At 44.9% G+C, this 20,963-nt stretch overlaps 1 protein-coding gene across 1 annotated transcript; it reads left to right on the top strand.

The window, feature by feature from the left end:
* The first annotated feature begins 8,140 nt into the window (after positions 1-8,140).
* Positions 8,141-20,002, top strand: LOC122488648 (zinc finger protein 558-like). The gene is made up of 8 exons (XM_043590246.1): positions 8,141-8,622; positions 9,060-9,150; positions 12,031-12,154; positions 12,718-12,806; positions 13,449-13,575; positions 16,729-16,824; positions 17,333-17,415; positions 18,795-20,002. Exons 3-8 carry the CDS (start codon positions 12,124-12,126, stop codon positions 19,569-19,571), a joined length of 1,203 nt encoding a protein of 400 aa, XP_043446181.1. The 5' UTR covers positions 8,141-8,622; positions 9,060-9,150; positions 12,031-12,123; the 3' UTR covers positions 19,572-20,002.
* Positions 20,003-20,963: the final 961 nt, after the last annotated feature.

Raw genomic sequence — 20,963 nt, 5'->3', positions numbered from 1 at the left:
GACAATGAGACTTACTGAGTGATGAGTACATGGAACTCTCTACTCTTTCCATAACTGCTGGAGTCTATAATTATTTCAACAACAACAAAAATTTAATCTCCATTTATCCCAAAGAAATTAAGATGTACGTTCACACAAAAATGTGTACACAAGTGTTTATTGAAAATCTTTATTCTTAATAGCCAAGAAACAAAACAATATACTTCAGGGGGTGAATGGTTAAATAGAGTAATATGGTGCATACCATTGAACACCACTCAACCATAGAAAGAAACAAACTGTTGATGCATGCAATGACCTAGATCAATCTCCAGAATATTATGTTTAGTGGGGGGTGAAAAAAAGCCAATTCCAAAAGGTTACATACTGTGTGGTTCTATTTGTATAACACTGTTTAAATGGCAAAATTATGGAGAAGGAAAGCGAGTTAGTGGTTTCCAGGGGTAAAGGACAAAAATGGCCAGAGAGGGGAGGTGGGCGTGTCTACAAAAGGGAAAAAGAAGGGATCTCTGTGGTGATTAAACTCTTCTGTATCAAGAGGGGCCTGGGTGGCTCAGTTGGTTGGACGTCTGACTTCGGCTCAGGTTGTGATCTCACAGCTTGTGAGTTTGAGTCCCACGTCAGGCTCTGTGCTGACAGCTCAGAGCCTGGAGCCTGCTTTGGATTCTGTGTCTCCCTCTCTCTCTGCTCCTCCTCTGCTCATGGTCTGTCTCTCTCTGTCTCAAAAATAAATAAAAACATTTTTAAAAATTTTTTTAAAAAACCTCTTCTGTATCTTGACAATGCCCATGCCAATTTTCTAGCTGTGGTATTTGTACTACAGTTTTGCAAGATGTTGCCATTGGGGGAAACCAGGTAAAGGCTCTGTGAGATCTCTCTGTATGATTTCTTACAACTGCAAATGAATCTATAGTTCTCAAAATTTGGAAGTTTAATTTTAAAGATCTTGTTGTAACATTATGATACAGAGGTCCGAAGGTCTGATTCTAGGTTCGCTCTGATACCTGTTTTTGTGCCTTTCAAGGGTGTAAAAGGTGCTTCGCAAGGGGCTGGAGACCCACACCTGATAGAATGGCTATCATCAAAAAGATAAGGGATAACAAGTGTTGGCAAGGATGTGGAGGGAAGTGAACCCTTGTGCACTGTTGGTGGGAATGCACACTGGTGCAGCCACGAAGAAAAACTGTGTGGAATTTCCTCCCCAAATTAAAAATTGAACCACCATAATGTCTAGCAATCTCATTTCTAGGTATATGTCCAAAGAAAATAAAATCAAGATCTCTAAGAGATATCAATATACCTGTGTTTGTTTTAACATCATGTTTACAACAGCCAAGGTATGGAAACAACCAAAACTTCTGTCAGTGGACAAATAGATAAAGAAAGTGTGATATATTTAAGTGGAATATTATTCAGCCTTAAAAAAAGAAGGAAATCCTGCCATTTGAGACAATGTGGATGAATCTGAAGGACATTATCTAAGTGAAATAAACCAGATGCAGAAAGACAAATGCTGCACAACCTCACTTACACATGGAATCTGAAAAGTATTCAAATTCACAGCAGCAGCATATGATGGTGGTTTTCAGGAGGTGGGAGGAAGGACAAAGGGGGAGATGTTGATCAAGGGGTACAAGTTTCAGTTATGCAAGATGAACATATCTGGAGACCTAAAGTTCAGCGCTGTGACTATAGTTAATGATGCTGAATTGCATATTGAAATTTGCTAAGAAGGTAGATCTTTAGTGTTCTTAACACACACACACACACACACACACACACACACACAAGAAGATGGGAAGCAGGTGAGGTGATGAATATGTAAATTAGCTTGACTGTGGTGATTAATCACAATGTATATGTATATCAAATCATCAAGTTAAATACATACAATTTTTAATTGTCAGCTATACTGTAACAAAGCTGGGGGAAAGAAGGGTCTAACATTTTACTTTAAAAAAAATTTTTAATGCTTATTTATTTTTGAAAGAGAGAGAGACAGAACATGAGCAGGGGAGGGGCAGAGAGAGGGAGACACAGAATGGGAAGCAGGCTCCAGGCTCTGAGCTGTCAGCACAGAGCCCGACACTGGGCTCAAACTCAAGAGCTGTGAGATCATGACCTGAGCCGAAGTCAGATGCTCAACCGACTGAGTCACCCAGGAGCCCCTACTTTTGCACATTTTATGAGACATTTGACCATGTGAGCACAGCGACGAACTATTTCAGATTTCATTGTATGCTTTTTATATCAAATAATTTAAGTTATATCATGAATATTTGCATGAAGTGATTAAACCACATTGTAATACCTCTTTCAGAAGTGTGTCCTAGTCTGTCCCCAGTGAAATTTAACCTCTCCTTTTTTGGAATGGTAAGAGCACTGCACTTTGCCCTTCGGAGTAGTGGACTGATTTCCCCTTGCACTATAATTTTGCTCAAAATTGTTTTCACATAAACGCTGCCCTTCTGGAGAGCAAGCAGACTGCTTCCTCTCCCTTCAGGAGAATTTAACAAAATGTCTTACAGAAGTAGATCTTCTCAAACTTCTAAACGGAATTAATATTTATGTTTAAGCTTAATGATTTATAAAATAAGCAAGCTAGTATTTGACCACTCACCTTGCTTACCTAGAAAGATTGCCATTATAAACAAATACTACAGATTTGTATTGTTTTGCAAAAATATGAAGCAATACACCAATTCAGCATGAGAAAGAAAAAGGAGGGGCGCCTGGGTGGCTCAGTCGGTTGAGTGTCCGAATTCGGCTCAGGTCACAGTCTCATGGCTTGTGGTTTGGGTTCCTGCCCGGCGCTGGGCTCTGTGCTGACAGCTCGGAGCCTGGAGCCTGCTTCGGGACTCTGTGTCTCCCTCTCTCTCTGCCCCTCCCCTGCTCACGCTCTCTCTCTCTCTCTCTCTAAAATAAACATTAAAAAATTTTTTAAAAGAAAGAAGGAAAGAAAAAGGAACACACAGTAACCTTAATTAGTTGAAACCGTTCATCTCTGAAGACTCATTTCTTCATCTGATGAATTAATGACTCCAGGTGGCCCCTAGTTACCCTCCAGGTCTGGAGATTTGCTATCCTATTTTTTTTTTTATTTTTTTTTCAACTTTTTTTATTTATTTTTGGGACAGAGAGAGACAGAGCATGAACGGGGGAGGGGCAGAGAGAGAGGGAGACACAGAATCGGAAACAGGCTCCAGGCCCTGAGCCATCAGCCCAGAGCCTGACGCGGGGCTCGAACTCACGGACCGCGAGATCGTGACCTGGCTGAAGCCGGAGGCTTAACCGACTGCGCCACCCAGGCGCCCCTGCTATCCTATTTTTATCAGCAGTTCCCTAAATTTCTAACTTAATCCTGTGATTGTGGATATCCACTACAAAATATAATGAAAATATGAATTTTCATTGAAAAATGAATACTTGAAAATATGTGTGCATTTAGAAATATAATAAATGCACACTGCAAAAATGGTCTCAAATGACTTAACTTTGAATGGTTGGATTATCATCATGGGTTTTTCTCAATTTCTTCATACTTTCTTGAGTATTTTTTCTTTGCTACTTTGTTTCTCATTTAATTCAGCTCACAAATTACCTTAATCTGACACATATTTTGTGCTATTTGCTTATGATTCCAATTACCCTCTGGGTTCATCTTCTTTTGTGTAGATCATTTCCCTAGCATAATTTATATAATGGCACTTTCCTGTCATAGAATACTAAACTGTTAAAATTACATCCCTACTCCAGATAAATTAAAAACTCAAATCTAAGAAATGTATTCACAATTTTCTAGAGGAAAAAAAGTGATTCTTTATTATTATTATTATTATTATTATTTTAATGTTTATTTTTGAGAGAGAGCGCGAACAGGGAAGGGGCGGACAGAGAGGGAGACACAAAACCCGAAACAGGCTCCAGGCTCTGAGCTGTCAGCACAGAGCCCGATGCGGGACTCGAACTCGCGATGAAATCATGATCTGAGCCAAAGTTGGATGCCCAACCAACTGAGCCACCCAGGTATTCCAAAAGTGATTCTTTATAATTTTTTTTAATTTTTTTTCAACGTTTATTTATTTTTGGGACAGAGAGAGACAGAGCATGAACGGGGGAGGGGCAGAGAGAGAGGGAGACACAGAATCGGAAACAGGCTCCAGGCTCTGAGCCATCAGCCCAGAGCCTGACGCGGGGCTCGAACTCACGGACCGCGAGATCGTGACCTGGCCGAAGTCGGACGCTTAACGACTGCACCACCCAGGCACCCCCAAAAGTGATTCTTTAGATAGTCGTGGGTTTTATAAGATCTAAATTTGACATGAAATCCATAAGCCATTGAGGCAAATATAGGCAAAATTTGATTCCATAAAATCTAAAGACTTCCTTTGCCAGAAAATCCCATGACAAAATTAATAGGCAAATGGCATCTTGGCTAAAAATCTTCTGGTAAACATGAAATACAAGGATTAATAGACTTGATGTGTTTTTTGGACGCTTACAAATTAACAAGGATGAGTTAAAGTCTCCCAAAGAATGGACAGAGAGGAAATATAACTCACCTGTGAATATATTAAAATACACTTATCCTTGAAGAAATACCTTCAACCATTTGCAAATATAAAAATAGTGATAATACCCCTTTGTGAAGAAAGTATGGGGACAGGTTCACTAATTTTCATTCCTGATGGGAATCTAGATTTAAACAGTAATTTTGGAAGACAATTTTAGAAATATATTTATCAGAAGTCTTAAACTAAGCATACCCTCTATCAAGGAATTCCTCTCCTAGGGGCTTGTCCAAAGAAAATAATCCAACAAATGAGCAGAAATGGAAGCACACTGATGTTCATTACAACCTATGTATAATACTGAAAAATTTTCAAAACCCCAACTATTGATAGGATGCTGGTTAAAGTAACCATGATAAACTCAAAGGATTCCAGACATTAGAAATTACATATTTATGGGTGCCTGGGTGGCTGAGTCAGTTAAGCATCCGATTCCTGGTTTCAGTTCGGGTCATGATCTCATAGTTCTGTGGATTCCAGCCCCTGATCAAGCTCTGTCCGAGCTGACAGTATGGATCCTGCTTGGGATTCTCCCTCCCTCCCTCCCTCTCTCTCTCTCTCTCTCTATCTCAAACAAACTTTGAAAAATTACATATTTATGAATATGGGGGAAAGTTCAGAGTCTATCTGTGAGCAAAAACTAAGTTTAGTTGTTATGCAATATCAATGTGAGATAATGTCTGCTTATACACATAACAGGAAAATTGGCTAGAAGATGCACCATAATGTCAATAGTGAATATCTCTCAGAGATGAACTAACTTATAGTTGACTTCGTTTTCTTTTTTTTCCTTTCCTTGTTTATCTGCTTTTCTAGTAGAATGATCACATAATCTTTGTGATGAGGAAAATTGTGTATCGCTTTCTATAACTAGATCATAAACCTTGACGTTTCTGATAAAACATGAGGGAGAGATAAAGAAAGGACCACACATGTCCTGACTTCTGTCAAATAACAGCTTTAAAACTATGGGTACAAGTAGAGTCTTGTTTTTCCGGAGTCTAGCTTATTCTCTCCTCTAACAGAAAAAGAGTCTAGGGGCGCCTGGGTGGCTCAGTTGGTTGAGCATCCGACTTCGGCTCAGGTCATGATCTCATGGTTCATGGGTTCGAGCCCCGCATGTCCAGCTCTGTGCTGACAGCTCAGAGCCTGGAGCCTGCTTCGAATTCTGTGTCTCCCTCTCTCTCTGCCCCTCCCCTGCTCATGCTCTGTCTCTCTGTCAAAAATAAATAAAACATTAAAAAAAATTAAAAAAAAAAAAGAAAAAGAGTCTAATATGTAGTTCAAATCTACAGATAAAATACTGATCCTAAAAGACAGTTGTTAGGAAGCCTGTCGTCTTCTTTTATTCTCCTAAACTGCAGGACATGTGTTGTCCATCTGAGTAATCCATGCACCCCTGTTGTAGGCATTGGTGTTGATGATGCTTTTGCTGAAGGTATATTTGTGGTGGTAGTGCTGGGGTGTGTGTGTGTGTGTGTGTGTGTGTGTGTTGGGGTTGGACGTGAAGGCTAGAAGAGAGAAGTGTTCTGCAGTGTCTGGGCCACGCTCCTCCCTGTCTACTACAGCACCAAGGGCAAGGTCATGGTCTCCATCTTGGTTTCAAGTGCTAGATTAGTAGGTGGCATCTTTGCCCCAAAGTGCTACATCGTTCTCCTAAGATCCACCAAGCACTCTTCAAAAGGTTTAAGGGATAAAATAGGTCCTAGGAGAAACAGGCTTTCTTAGGTTTTATCTCATAAGTCTCCACAACGTATTTTTAGGTCTTTAAACAATAAACCACTCTGGTTTTTCATTCCAAAGTTACAAAACTATTATCTTTATCTCTTTAATCTATTTATCAAGGAGTTATCTCCTCTGTTTTTAAGAGTCCCTATGTATACCTCCCTCAGCCATCAAAGCTCAGAAACAGGAGTCCTACTTTGGATTAACGGCTATCCTCAAAGTTTTGCCGTTGAATCTAGCTATTTCTTCCACTATTACATATACAGTAAGCACATTCTCTATGTCTTCTGCCACCTCTTTAGCCTGAAAAACTCATTTCATAATTTAGAAATATTCAGGTCATCTTCCATTGTACCTTCTCTGTTTTTTTTTTTTTCACCAAGTGACAGTTACTATAAAGATTTATATTTAGGTAAAATACCTAGGTTATACACAAGTTCCTCCATGTTTTCTTCTGACTTTTAGAGTTTTTAATTTTACCTTTCGAATATAGTTGGGACTTTTTCCTGAATACTTCAGTTAATTTTTGCTTTTTATTTAAAAACAATTTTTTATGTTTACTCATTTTTGAAAGACAGAGAGAGACAGACCACAAGCAGGGGTGGGGCAGAGAGAGAGCAGAACACAGAATCTGAAGCAGCCTCTGGGCTCTGAGCTGTCAGCACAGAGCCCCACGTGGGGCTCAAACCCACTAACCGGGAGATCATGACCTGAGCCTAAGTCGGAGGCTCAAACGACTGAGCCACCCAGGCGCCCCCAGTTAATTTTTAAATGTGTACTATATTCCCCTCAAATCATTAAGTCATCATTTTCCACCTCATTTGAAATGCTAACTTGACCACATACTAAGATACAACGATTGTCTCTGCACCCATTGTATTTCTCCCTCAATTGGTTATTTTCATTGGATTTTTTTTCTCCAATAACAAAAGTTAGAGAATGCTTCGGTAGATCACTTTTTCCATAGTCCTCTCACGGACTTTGATTTGTCAAAAAAGTCCTTGTCAACTAAGCAAACTAAAGCACCTACGCCTGAGGACCGGCTCCCTCCCGCCCCCGCCGCAGGCCACCCCTTCACCCCTTCCCCGAACCCGCCCACCCCTTAACCACGCCTCCTACCCCATCCCTGCCGGAGTCCTCCCCTTCAACCCGCCCCAACCCCGCCCCCTCCCCCGCCCCCTTAACCACGCCTCCTACCTCGTCCCCGCCCAAGTCCTCCCCTTCAACCCGTCCCAACCCGGCCACCGCCCACCCCTTAACCCCGCCCCCAAACCCCTCCCTGCCACAGCCTACCCCGCCCCCCACCGCCTACCCCTTAACCACGCCTCCTATTCCGTCCCCGCCGAAGTCCTCGCCTTCAACCCGCCCCAACCCCGCCTCCGCCGCAGGCCACGACCCGTCTCCGCCGAAGTCCCCCCTTCACCCCGCCCCCTCCGCCCACTCCTTCACCGAACCCCGGCCCCGCCCACCCCATAACCACGCCTCCTATTCCGTCCCCGCCGAAGTCCTCGCCTTCAACCCGCCCTAACCCGCCTCCGCCGCAGGCCACCCTTTAACCACGCCCCAACCCCTCCCCCAACCCCTACTTACCACAGCCCAACCCTTACCCCGCCCCCCACCTCCCACCCCCTTAACCACACCTCCTACCCCGTCCCCGCCTTAGACCACCCCTTCACCCCGCCCCCAACCCCTCCCTGCCACAGCCCACCCTAACCACGCCCCCACCGCTGCGCATCCCTTCGCCCCGCCCCCTTGCCCCACCCCACCGCTGCTCACCCCTTAACCACTCCCCCTTACCCCGCCCCCGACCCCGCCGCAGCCCTCCCCATTACCTCACTCCTTGCTCCCCGCCTCCGCCCATCCCGACCCTGCTCCCTCCTCGCCGCCACAGCCCACCGCCCGGAGACCCCGAACGCCCGGGTCTCCCGCCGCTGTCCCGAGGCCGGAAGCGGAAGTGCGGCCGGGGAGCAGCCGCGGGTCTGGCACCAGGGCTGCGAGTCCGGTCTTCCCGGCCGGTGCGCGCCGGAACCCGCTTGAGGAGCGGGACTCGATGCGCCGCGGAGATCTTGGGTCCGATCCAGGAGGGAGGGGCTGGGCCTTGGGCAGCTCTGGGTCACGCCGACATCCCCCTGTCCCTCACGCGAGCCCCAGCCCTTCCCTGGGGCCTCAGGCTGTTCCTCAGGTCAGCCTCTAGCTCCGGACACCGCCGTCCCCTACTCCGAAAGCACGGTCCTGTCACCTCCCCTGCGGGCCACTCTACCACTCTACCCCCGGACTTCCGGCCATGTCTGGGGACTGTGTGATTGTCACGTCGGGCATCTAGAGGGTACGGGCCAGGGATGCTGCTCACCGCCCTCCAATGCACCGGACCGCCCCCCACTACGGAAACTTAACCGGCCCCAGCCCTGCTCCATCTAGGACCTTAAAATCCCTGAAGTCCCGAATCCACTGTGGAAATTGTTTCAGAGCCAGCTGAGTCACTCATCCGAGGGATCCCTAAGTGACGAGCCCCAGAAGCTTAATCCTGCGGAATGAGTTGAGCAAGGCTGCTTCCTCCCATTCGGGAGCAGATGCTGGATGGGAATCGGGCACATTCAGTCCCCGCCAACAGGCTGGGACCCTTGGGACCCTCGTTACATCTTAAATCAGTTAAAAAAGAAAAAAAAAATGAATTGTGAATGGGCGGCCTTTCTATCCAACAACTATTACTTCCTATAAAAATGCCTCAAAAGCAATCTTTGTGCCTTTTTTTTTTTTTTCCAGTCAAGAAAACATCTCTCCATTTCAAGTTTGTATTGAAACCAGCCTCAAGGTTCACCTGCCCTCAGGGATCCGTGGATTTCTGTGTGATCAGGTGAGTACCCTGTGGAACTGGTAATAATAGGCCTCGGCAGCCTCCACTGGGCAGGACCCTTCCTGTGGTCAAGCTGTAAACACCAGGAGTTTCTAAGAGTGAAGCTTAAAAATTAAATTACTTGATTTTCTTTCTTTTTTTTAATTAAAAAAATTTTTTTAACGTTTATTTATATTGAGAGACAGAGCATGAGCAGGGGAGGGGCGGAGAGACGGGGAGACACAGAATGTGGAGCAGGCTCCAGGCTCTGAGCTGTCAGCACAGAGCCTGACGTGGGGCTCGAACTCACAAACTGTGAGATCATGACCTGAGCCGAAGTCGGAAGCTCAACCGACTGAGCCACCCAGGCGCCCCTAAATTACTCAATTTTCTTATAAAATACTCAAATGTTTAAAATTCTCGTTAAAATTTTTCTTTGCATTTTCTTTGCATCTTTGCAAAACCAAGACGACATGAAAAAGTATATATTATAAAATCTTGTCCTCACATGTTCTAAAATCCTATTCTTCCCTGAACGACTTACAGGTAATTACTTTTTTGTTTAGTTTTTTGTTTTGTTTTGTTTAGAGTAAGAGAGAGAGGGAGAGAGGGAGGGAGGGAGAAAAATCCCAAGCAGGCTCGACACTCAGAGCAGAGCCCGATGTGAGGGTCGGTTCCAAAACCCTGGGATCATGACCTGAGCTAAAATCAAGAGTGGGCTGCTCAACCAACTGAGCTCCCCAGGCGCCCTGGTAATTACTTTTCATGGTTTATCATGCATTCTTATCCTTCCAGGTTTTAATTAAGTAAATACAAGCAAATATATTCTTGTTTCCACTTTGCCTCCACAAAACATTGTAGTACTATATGCATTTTTCTTTATCTTGCTTTTTTTTTTCCCCTTAACATAAACTGGAGATTTTCCATTATTACTGCATACTTTGCTCCTTATCATGGTGAATCATATTAAAAACCAAGATCTAGGGGCACCTAGGCAGCTCAGTCAGTTTAAACGTCTGACTTCAGCTCAGGTCATGATCTCACGGTTCGTGAGTTTGAGGCCCTCGTCGGGCTCTGTGCTGACAGCTCAGAGCCTGGAGCCTGTTTCCGATTCTGTGCGTGTCTCTCTCTGCCCTTCCCCCACTCATGTTCTGTCTCTCTGTCAAAAATAAATAAACTTTAAAAAATTAAAAATAAATAAAAACCGAGATCTAGACAATGGATGTGCTAAGTGCCCCTGGAGTAGCATTACTTCTAGGACCTTTCTCTGGATATAACTAGGAAATATATGTGTATTGGGGTTTGTCTGTTTGTTTTTAAGATTTTACTTTTAAGTAATCTCTACGCCAAACATGGAGCTCGAACTTACAACCTGGAGATCAAGAGTGGCACACTCCACCAACTGAGCCAGCCAGTGCCCAAGACATACATGTTTTTTAAATCATGAGTTTAACATGACATTTCTAATTTAATTTAATTTTGCAGTGGTTTTTTTTTCCCTTAACTTCTTTGATTTTATATTGATCTTTTATATGTTATACAAAAAATATTGACTCCTAACAACATTGATTTATCTACTTAATGGTATTCTCCTTCACAGTATGTAAAAACTGACACTCGGAAGCATTGCTGTCCATGTCTCTGGAAATACACTCTGAATGTAAACCTCCCAACATGCAAAACAATGTGTACACGTGCGGTTACTCATGGGAGCATTATTTCCAACAGCAAAAGATGCGAAGCAACTCAAATGTCCATCAGTAGTAGGAAACGGGCAGAATTGACGATATACTTCGTTTTAAAGTCATGTGAAGGCTTGACTCATGGTTTTCCAGACTCTGTATGGTCGTGCTTCCAACTTGATATGCAGTTAGGTTTGTTTCATTATTTGTTTTCAGTTTTGAGGATTGCAATTGTGTGGGGTGTTTAAAAAAAATTTTTTTTAACATTTATTGATTTTTGAGAGAGAGCACACATGAGCAGGAGAGGGGCAGAGAGAGGGAGACACAGAATCTGAAACAGGCTTCAGGCTCTGAGCTGTCAACATAGAGCCCGATGTGGGGGTGGATATGTATCTTTCCTGGCCTTTCCCTTTTTATAAAAAGGAACTTTCTAGGGGTGACTGGGTGGCTCAGTCAGTTAAGCACCTGAGTCTTGGTTTCAGCTCAGGTCACGATCTCACAGTTCGCGGGATCGAGCCCCGCATTGGGCTCTGCGCTGGGTGTGGATCCTGCTTGAGATTCTCTGTCTCCCTCTGCACCCCCGCCTCCAACTCACACTTGCCCTCTTTCTCGCTCTAAACACACACACACACACACACACACACACACACACACACACACACGTAGGGAAAGAAAACATGAACAAGGACAACGTTTGGGATGCTGGATTCAGAGGGACCTTTGTCAGCTATTGTTTTAGGTGGCAGAATAGTGTCAGGTGATGACAGGGTCTAGGGTGGCGCCCCAGGTGGAAGGGGACAAACCCGTAACACCGAGGGTCGTCCTCACGCACTCTGACGTCACCCGTCATCTGAGGGCGGTGGGGCTGGGGGAGGCAAAGACTAGTATCAGCCGTCATCATCTCCAGTAACCAAAGGGTCGGACCTGGGAATGTGTTTGTGACAGCCACCTGCATGGGAAGAATGTGCCCTGAGGCTCAGGGAAGCTGGGGGTTTAGGTGGGGCGGCGGAGGCGTGTCCCGGTCGAACCGTTAGGACCCAAGAGGCCGAGCTCTGGCTTCGCCAGCCCTGGTTCATCACCTGCTAAGTAAAGACCCAATACTGGGGACCCCACCTGCATGTTGAAGGAGGACACAACGGGCAGGCTAAGATGGGTTGGTCCCCGGAAGCCCGCGGTGGGAGAGAGGTGTGAAGGCTTCCTGTTGTCCCGTTTCCACCAGGGCCCGGCCTGAGCGCGCTGTGCCGACCAGAGGAGGAGCGTCCGGGTTCTTCCGCTGCCCGTTGTCCGCGGAAATTCCTGTCTGAGTCACAGGATGGCGGCCGTGGTTCTGCCCCCCGCGTGTGGTAAGTCGGGGGGCCCTCAGAGTCCAGGCGGTAAAGGCCCCTGCACCACGGAGCGGGAAAGGAGGGGCCGAGCGGTGAGGCCGGAGTGGAGCCAGATGCCCGGGGGTCACCGGTCCCCGATGTGGTTCTTGGGACTTGGGATTTTGGTGGTTTGAGTGTCTGTGGAGATGTCACCTGTGTGGTGAGTGTGGGAGAGCCTCTGAACCGTCTCTCTGATTCTTTCTATAAACTTGGAAAAATAACAGTGGTGTCCCTTGAACTTCAGTTTCTTCATCTGTGAAATGGGACTAATAATCTCTTCCTCCAGGTCAGTAAGACCCTTGGCCCTATTTCCTGGCCCTGGGTCCTGGGTGAGACCGGGCCACTCTGACACGTGTCCTGTGAAAGCTGTGTGTGTGTGTATGTGTGTGTCCACCCACACTGTGTGGGGTGGTCATGGGTGTGGCCGTGCGTGTGCGTGTCGGGATGTGGTCACCTGCAGGTGGGTGGGGAAGCCCCCAGACTGGTGAGTGCTGGCATACAGAGCCGTCCTGGGCTCTCCTGACCCCTTTCTTCTTCTCCAGCTCAGCCTTCCCTGTACTCAGCCTCTCCTCAGAACGGACGCACGGAGGAGGAAGGGTTGGCTAAGGGCTTCCTGACCGGCTGGTTACCGGTGAGTCACTACTCTTTTTTCCAAGTCATTATTCCTTTGACCAGAAGCTGAATTTGTTCTCCTCCAGTGACCCGGAGCCTCGTGGCCAAACCAGGTGTCCAGAGGGCCCCGGGTCTCCGGGCATCTGATGGAGGGTCAGGGGCCCCCCAGGCAGTGTCGTGTTTGTCAACGTTTTCTACGTTGCCAAGGTGCCTCCAGGGTCACCGTCTATGTCACGTTCTGCAGAGAGGTTTTTAGGGGAAACTGAGGAAGACCTGACTGTGTCCTAAACTCAAGTACTTGGTGACAGCTGTGGGGGAATCGCTCACTCATTTACCAGGTGTTTCTCTGATCTCTGCCATGTCCCCGGCCTCTACTCAGCCCTGCAGATGGAGGGAGATCAGCTTGCAGGATTTCACAGTCTCACTGGAATAAGAGAGTCACCTCTGTGTTAGGGGCACGTTCACCGTGGGAGCGGGCATAAGTAGACAGGGAGGAGCACCGCAGGCTGAGCCCAGAAGCGGTTGAGAGCAGAGCTCAGAACCCTGCCCGCACATCTTGCGCTTTGGGTTCCCGGCCCCTCGTCCCATCGTCCTCTGCCCTTTTCCTGCCCACTCGGCGGGCATGGTCCTTGCCTAAGCCGTGATGTTTGTGACGGTTCAGCACTCGGTGACCTTCGAGGATGTGGCCGTGGAGTTCACCCAGGAGGAGTGGGCCCTGCTGGACCCTTCTCAGAGAACACTGTACAGAGACGTGATGCAGGAGAACTGCAGGAACCTGGCCTCGCTCGGTAAGCCTGACCTCATCCCCGCGTATACTTAGTGAGTCCCATAACAGGTCTTTTTTTGGATGCATGTAACACTCACAGAAGAGAAAACGTTTTTAGTGTACAATTCATTGATTTTTGGTAATGCCACAGTGTTGTGCAACCATCTCTAACTCCAGAACATTTATTGCACCAAAAGAAACCCTGTAATCATTAACTGGCCACTCCCTTTCCCACCTACTCCAGCCGCTGGTTACCACTGATCCACTTTCTGTCTCTATGGTTTTACCTCTTCTGGATATTGCATGTAAATGGAATCCTACAATCCATAGCCTTTGGATCTGGCTTCTTTTGCTTAGCAGAATGTTTTCAGGGTTCAGCCATGTTGTAGCTTGTATCAGAACGTTATTCCTTTTTCTGGCTGAACATCATTCCGTTGTGCGTGTGGACACTTTTTGTGTCCCCACTCATCAGTCGATGGACATTTGTGTTGCGGCCACCTTTTGGCTATTGGGAAGAGTGCTGTGCTATGAACATTCATGTACGTTTTTGCTTGAACACTTGTTTTCAGTTCTCTTGTATGTATACCTAGAAATGGAATTTCTGGGTCGTATGATCATTCTATGATTAGCTTTTTGAGGAGCTTCCAACGTTTTCTCCATGGTACAGGTGCACAAGTAATGTGGGAATGCTTGGTTTTCATTTGCATTTCCCTAAAGAATAATGACACAGGTCATCTTTTTATGTGCTTGTTAGCCATTTGTATATCTTTTTTGGAAAAAATTTGTATACGTGTCCTTTGCCCATCCTGGAGAGTGGAGGGTGGGGTCGTTTGCCTTTTTATTGTGGACTTCTAAGAGTTCCTGATATATTCTGGATGCTAGACCCTTATCAAATACCTGGTTTGCAAATATCTTCACCCCTTCTGTGTATTGTCTTTTCATATTCTTGAAGGATAGTTTTGCTGTGTATAGAATTAATGATGACAGGTTTTTTCTTTCAGCACTTGGAATATGTCATCCTATTGCTTTACGGCCTCTACAATTTCTGACAAGAAATCAGCTGTTGATCTTATCAAAGATGATCCCATGTATGTGAAAGACCAAAAATTCTCTTGCTACTTTCAGGCTACTCTCTTAGTCTTGAGCTTTCAACAGTTTGATTATAATGTGTCTCAGTTTGGTCTCTTTGAATCGATCCTCTTTGGTGTTAAGTTTCTTCAGTGTGTAGATTCATGACTTTCTGCAGTTCAGGGAATATTTTGGCCATTTGCTTTTTAAAACAATGTTTCTGCCTCTCTCTGTGTCCTCTCCTTCAAGAACTCCATTATGCATATGTTGGAAAGTTGGTTGTTGTCCCACAGGTTTCTTATGCTCTGCTCTATTTTTGTTTTCTTTTTTCCTCTGTGGGCTTCAAATTGGGCGATCTCATTTGATCTATCTTCAAGTTCACTGATTCTTGTTCCCACCAGATCAAGTCTGCCAATAAATTTCAGTAGTGAATATTTCATTTCAATTTATTGTACTTTTCAACTCCATAATTTCTGTTTGGTTCCTTTTTACAATTTCTTTCACTATTTCTTGAGAACCCATTCTCACGGTTTCCTTTAGCTCTTTGTGCATGCTTAAAATAGTTGAAATCTTTGTCCAGTGAGTCTCTTCCTCAGGGACAGTTTCTATTAATTTCCTTTCCCTATAATGGACCATGCTTTTTTGTTTCTTTGCATGCCTCATAAATTGTTGAAAACTCTATGCTTGGAATGTCCTGGCAATTCTGTAAATCAGAGATTCCCGCATCCCCATGGTTTGTTGTTGTCACTTGTTGTAGTTGGTGTTGTTTGGTGACACTTTCTGAACTAATTTTGTTATGTCTGTATTTGCCATGTGTGGCCACTGCAATCTCCATTTTGTTAGGCTAATGGTCAATTAGTGTTTTATCAGAGATTTCCTTAAATTCCTGGAACCCCAAACTCCCAGTCTTTGCACACGGTCTCAGTGTATGTAGGAGCATGCCTTTAAAAACCAATCAGGTTACAACCTGGCCTTAGCCTTCACTTCCTGCTTGTACAAAGCCTGAAGGCCAGTCAAAGGTGAAGGTTTACTACCTTTTCAGATGTTTTCTGAGCATACACCCAACCCTGGGTATGCACATGGCCTTCCACATTCCTAGGACTACATGGGAGCATGTCAAAGCCCCTTTCCCCCAAAGTATCTTGTTCCCTACTTTTCCTCTGAGACTTTCTGGTTAGTCTTATTCAGCAATTTTCCTTTGCCCCAGGCAGCGGTAGCTAATACATTTAAATGTATTCAGCACATGCCCCAGCCCTCCACCCCCATAGCACTTTAACTCTGGGAGAGTTTGGAGTTAGACAAAATAAAGGCAAGCCCTCTGAGCCGGTCCTTCTGGGAGCCACCAGGAAGGTCAAAATAGACAACCAAAGTTCTCTCAAAATAGCATTTGTCCTGGTCCTCCTTCCACTAGTACTAGGAGCACAGCTTATTGTCTTAAAGGTGGCTGTTGAGGGGGGAAGCAGATGGGGCGAGGGTCAGCTCAAAGGCCACGGGGCTCTCTTACAGATTCAGCTGTGTCGTCTTAAGTAAGCATCCTCCTCATTGGTGGAAGCTTTTGATAACTTTCCAGAGTTCCATCAAAGTTAATTCTAACAGTTTTTACCCCTTTATTTGCTACTTTTTTTGGAAGCCCTGCCCCACCATTTTTGCTGGCATCCCCTCGCAGAAGTCTTCCTTAAGCACCTTCATGTTCCTAGGTCTATGCTAAGAGTTAGGCATACAGTGGTGAACCAGATAGAGTGGTCCCTACCGTTGCGGAGCTCACAGTCTAATGCCTTCCCTATGAACGAAAGATATATTCCTGGCCCTAACTTTATATTCTCTGTGCATGAAAGCTTTGGGGCTCTTAAATCTGTATTTCAGCTTGGGCATTAGCCTCTGGGACTCATTATTCCCCCAGACACCCTGGATATTGACTGAGGATGCTTAATTTGTTTTTTCACTATGAAAGAGGAGTTACTCTATTTATTAGAATTTAGGGATCATTATCCCAGTGTTCCTAAAGCCGCATCTGCTTATCCTCAGATGTATGGGCTTCAGTTCCGTGGTGGGGCTCATTTTCCCCTGGAGAGTCCCCCTTCATACTGTGTCTTTCCTTTATGTGTAGGAAATCAAGTTGGTAAGCCTGGTGTGGTCTCCAAATTGGAGCAAAAAGATAAAGTGGTAACAAAGGAGACTGGAGTTCTCCCAGGCAGCTTTCCAGGTGAGCACCAGCTGGATTATGAGTCCTCATGAGGATCATCTCTGGCCTGTGGCTTGGGAATTTGGAGTATTACGTTGGGAAGTGCCAATTAGGGAGCTTTGGAAAATCGCCCCCTTTTTTTTTTTTTCTGACAAGATCCAAAGCCTTTGGGATAAGCCTCCTTGTGCACCTTCTTTGCTTCCTCTTTAATTCTCTTTTCATCACCTCACACCTTAGCCTCAGAGGAAGAACAAAAGCATGTCTGTTTTCCTTATTACGTGTAAGTGTCACGTGAGATCCTTGTTCAGTCCCTTCCCACTTTACATTCCTGACAATTCCTTCCTCTGTCAGCATCAGTCTCAAGCTTCCTAGCGTCTTTTTTTTTTAATACCTACAATGTTTATACCTGTGACCCTTTCATTGCAAACCTTCTGAAAAACCCTAATCCCTTAGGGTCTGCCTTCACGAATATGTGCATTTTATCTATTATTTTCTCCACAGACTGAAATTTCTTTTCAATTTGTTTCAGATTTGGAGACTCTACTTAGAGCCAAAGGGTTAACTTCTAAGCAGCATGTTTTCAGACAAGAGCAACACAAAGGTGTAAAAATGGTAAGACTGCTGGGGCGCCTGGGTGGCTCAGTCGGTTAAGCATCCGACGCTTGATTTAGGCTCAGGTCATGATCTCGCGGTTCGTGAGTTTGAGCCCCACAGTGGGCTCTGCTCTGTCAGTGTGGAGCCTGCTTGGGGTTTTCTCTCTCTCCTTCTCTCTATGGTCCTCCCCTGCTTGTACTCTCTCTCTCTCAAAATACATAAATAACTTTTTTTAAAATGGTAAGATTGCTGATTTTCCACAGTAGGAAAATGCCATAAATTAGAAAAACTACAAAGCTCCCAAGAGAGTCATTCTCTAAAGAGAAAGTGGTGCCTCTGGAGAAATACCATGAAACTATTGTGAATTTGGAGAAAAATATAAGTTATCTCCACAATTATTTCTTCCCTGAGCATCTCTCTGTTTCCATAAATGTGACTCAGATATTGAGGCTTCAAACATAAGCTGGTATTAAGCCTATCAGAAAAATGCTCTCTGAATATGATAAGGCCTGTGACACCACAGCCATGTTTTTTAGCTTCTAATCATTCAAACTAGCAGGAACCCTATACAAATACTCAAAGTAGCAAAAAACACCAATTATAATAATGTGTTATATAACTGAATTGCTGGGAGAGAGAATTCCTACAATAGTCTTGAATATTTAAAATATTACAGGGGTGCCTGGGTGGCTCAGTCGGTTAAGCATCTGACTTCAGCTCAGGTCATGATCTTGCAGTTTGTGAGTTCGAGCCCCATGTCAGGCTCTGTGCTGACAGCTCAGAGCCTGGAGCCTGCTTAGGTTTCTGTGACTCCCTCTCTCTCTGCCCCTCCCCTGCTCACACACTGTCTCCCTCTCTCTGCCTCTCAAAAAATAAATAAACATTAAAAAAACATTACAAATTATGGGTGCCTGGGTGGCTCAGTTGGTTGAGCATCCAGCTTCAGCTCAGGTCATGATCTCGTGGTTTGTAAGATCAAGCCCCGCATCGAGCTCACTGATGACAGCACAGAGCCCTCTTCAGATCCTCTGTCTCCCTCTCTCTCTCTCTGCCGCTCTCTCACTCACACTCTGTCTCTCAAAAATAAATAAACATTAAAAGTAATAAAAAAATAAAATAAAATAAAATAAAATAAAATAAAATAAAATATTACAAATTAGGGGCACCTGGGTGGCTCAGGCAGTTAAGCATCAGACTCTGGATTTCAGCTCAGGTCATGATCTCACAGTTTATGAGTTTAAGCCCTGCATCAGGCTCTGCTGACAGCACAGAGCCTGCTTGGGATCCTCTCTCTCCCTCTCTGCCCCTCACCCATTTGTTCTCTGTCTCAAAATAAATAAACAAAACTTTAAAAAATAAAATAATACAAATTATAGTTATCATTCGTCTCTCAACAGGAAAGAAATCATCTCGGAGTGAAAGTCAATGAATGTAATCAGTGCTTTAAAGTCTTCAGCACAAAATCTAACCTCACTCAGCACAAGAGAATTCATACTGGAGAAAAACCCTATGACTGTAATCAGTGTGGCAAGTCCTTCAGCAGTAGATCCTACCTGACCATTCACAAGAGGATACACAATGGGGAGAAGCCCTATGAATGCACGGACTGTGGCAAAGCCTTCAATGATCCCTCATCCCTTAGGCTGCACGTGAGAATTCACACTGGAGAAAAACCCTACGAATGTAATCAGTGTTTCCATGTCTTCCGCACTAGGTGTATCCTCAAAAGGCACAAGGGAGTTCATACCGGGGAGAATCATTATGAATGTAAGCAGTGTGGGAAGGCCTTCAGCACAAGGTCCTCCCTTACTGTGCATCACAGAATTCATACGGGGGAGAAACCCTATGAGTGCCATGACTGTGGGAAAGCATTTAGGAAGAGCTCACATCTGACACAGCATGTGAGAACTCATACTGGAGAAAAACCCTATGAGTGTGATCAGTGTGGAAAATCCTTCAGCAGTAGCTTTTCTCTTACTGTGCACAAGAGAATACATAATGGAGAGAAACCTTATGAATGTAGTGACTGTGGGAAAGCATTTAACAATCTCTCGTCTGTTAAGAAACATGTGAGAACTCACACTGGAGAGAAACCCTACAAATGTAGTCATTGCGGAAAATCTTTCACCACTAACTCTTACCTTTCTGTGCACAAGAGAATTCATAATAGGTAGATAGGAATGCAGTGACTATGGGAAAGAATCCATTGATTTCTCAACCTCAGACATCTTGGCAATTCATACTGGATGCAGAAATTATCTTTGCATAACAAATTAACCCCAAAACGCAGTCCTTTAAAGCAACAAACCTTTATTATCTCACAATTTATGTAGGTCAGGAGTTCAGAAATGGATTAGCTACGTAATTCTAATTCTAGCTCCCTCATGAGGTTGCCATCAATATGTCACCTAGAACTACCATCATCTGAAGTCTTTAGGAATGAAGGGTCCACTCTGAAGGTTGATTATTCACATCCCTGACAAACTAGTGCCAGTTGTTGGCATGGGACCTGCAGTCCCTCGCCATGTAGGCCTCTCCACAGTGATGAGTGTCTTTACAATATGGCAGCAGGTTCTCTCCAAATAAAGTGATCCAAAAGAGCCAATGCAGAAGCCATAATGTCTTTTATGACCTAGTCTCAGAAGGATATATTGTCTCTTCATCTATATTGTGTTGGTCACCTGGACCAATCCTGACTCGATGTGGGAGGGAACTACACAAGGTATGCATAAAAGGAGACAAACTACTGGGGACCATCTTGGAGCCTGGCCATGACTCAGTGAGGGAAAGCCTTCAGCAGGCCCTCCTAATCTAATCAACATGGAATAATATTCAATAGCCCACATGTTAACTAACTTGCCCCACCCTATCAAGTGCAGCCTATGTGGTAAAACTCTGACAGAAAAAAATTACCTACTGGGGAGCAACAGGAGGAATGCATTGGCTAAAGGGAAGCCTGTCATGATATCTCCAGTGAATCACAATTATCACAATAGTATGACAATTCACACTAAGGGAAAGCCCTAGGAATATCATCAAAATGGAAACCTCTTCAGAAGACACCCTTTGAGGCGTGCATAAGGAATCACACTGTAGAGGAACACTGTGTATAAGAAATACGGAATGGAAACCATTGGTACCCTACTCTTCCCTCTCTGTGCCTAGGGAGGTTAATGGGCTATATCCTTGGGCTCATTTGCCTTTGGGCTTCTGTTTGGGTTGGTCAGTGGAGAGCCCAGGTAGGAGATCAGAGGGATGGAGGAGAGTGAGTACATACCACACCATTTCCCCACAAGAGAACTGGGATCTGGGTGCTCTCCTGGGCCTCTTCTCAGCCCCTGTAGTGCAGCCTTCTCCCCCTCTTCCCACTATGCTCCAAAACTTCAATAATCACTCCCTCCTCTTTCCTCTCCTTCCTTGTTCTTCTTCCAGTCACTGAATATGCACTATTACCTTTTGGTTTCCCTGCGTCCTGCCTGCAATTGTTCTGGTATAGTGATACACCAAGGTACTAAGAGTATAATGAATGGTCTTTACCATTTCCTACAAGGCCCCAAACAATCAGG

Source organism: Prionailurus bengalensis, chromosome A2 (assembly GCF_016509475.1).
Source record: "Prionailurus bengalensis isolate Pbe53 chromosome A2, Fcat_Pben_1.1_paternal_pri, whole genome shotgun sequence".
Classification (NCBI taxonomy): Eukaryota; Metazoa; Chordata; class Mammalia; order Carnivora; family Felidae; genus Prionailurus; species Prionailurus bengalensis.
Note: the sequence above shows the minus strand (reverse complement) of the source record. Positions and strands in the feature narration are given on the sequence as shown.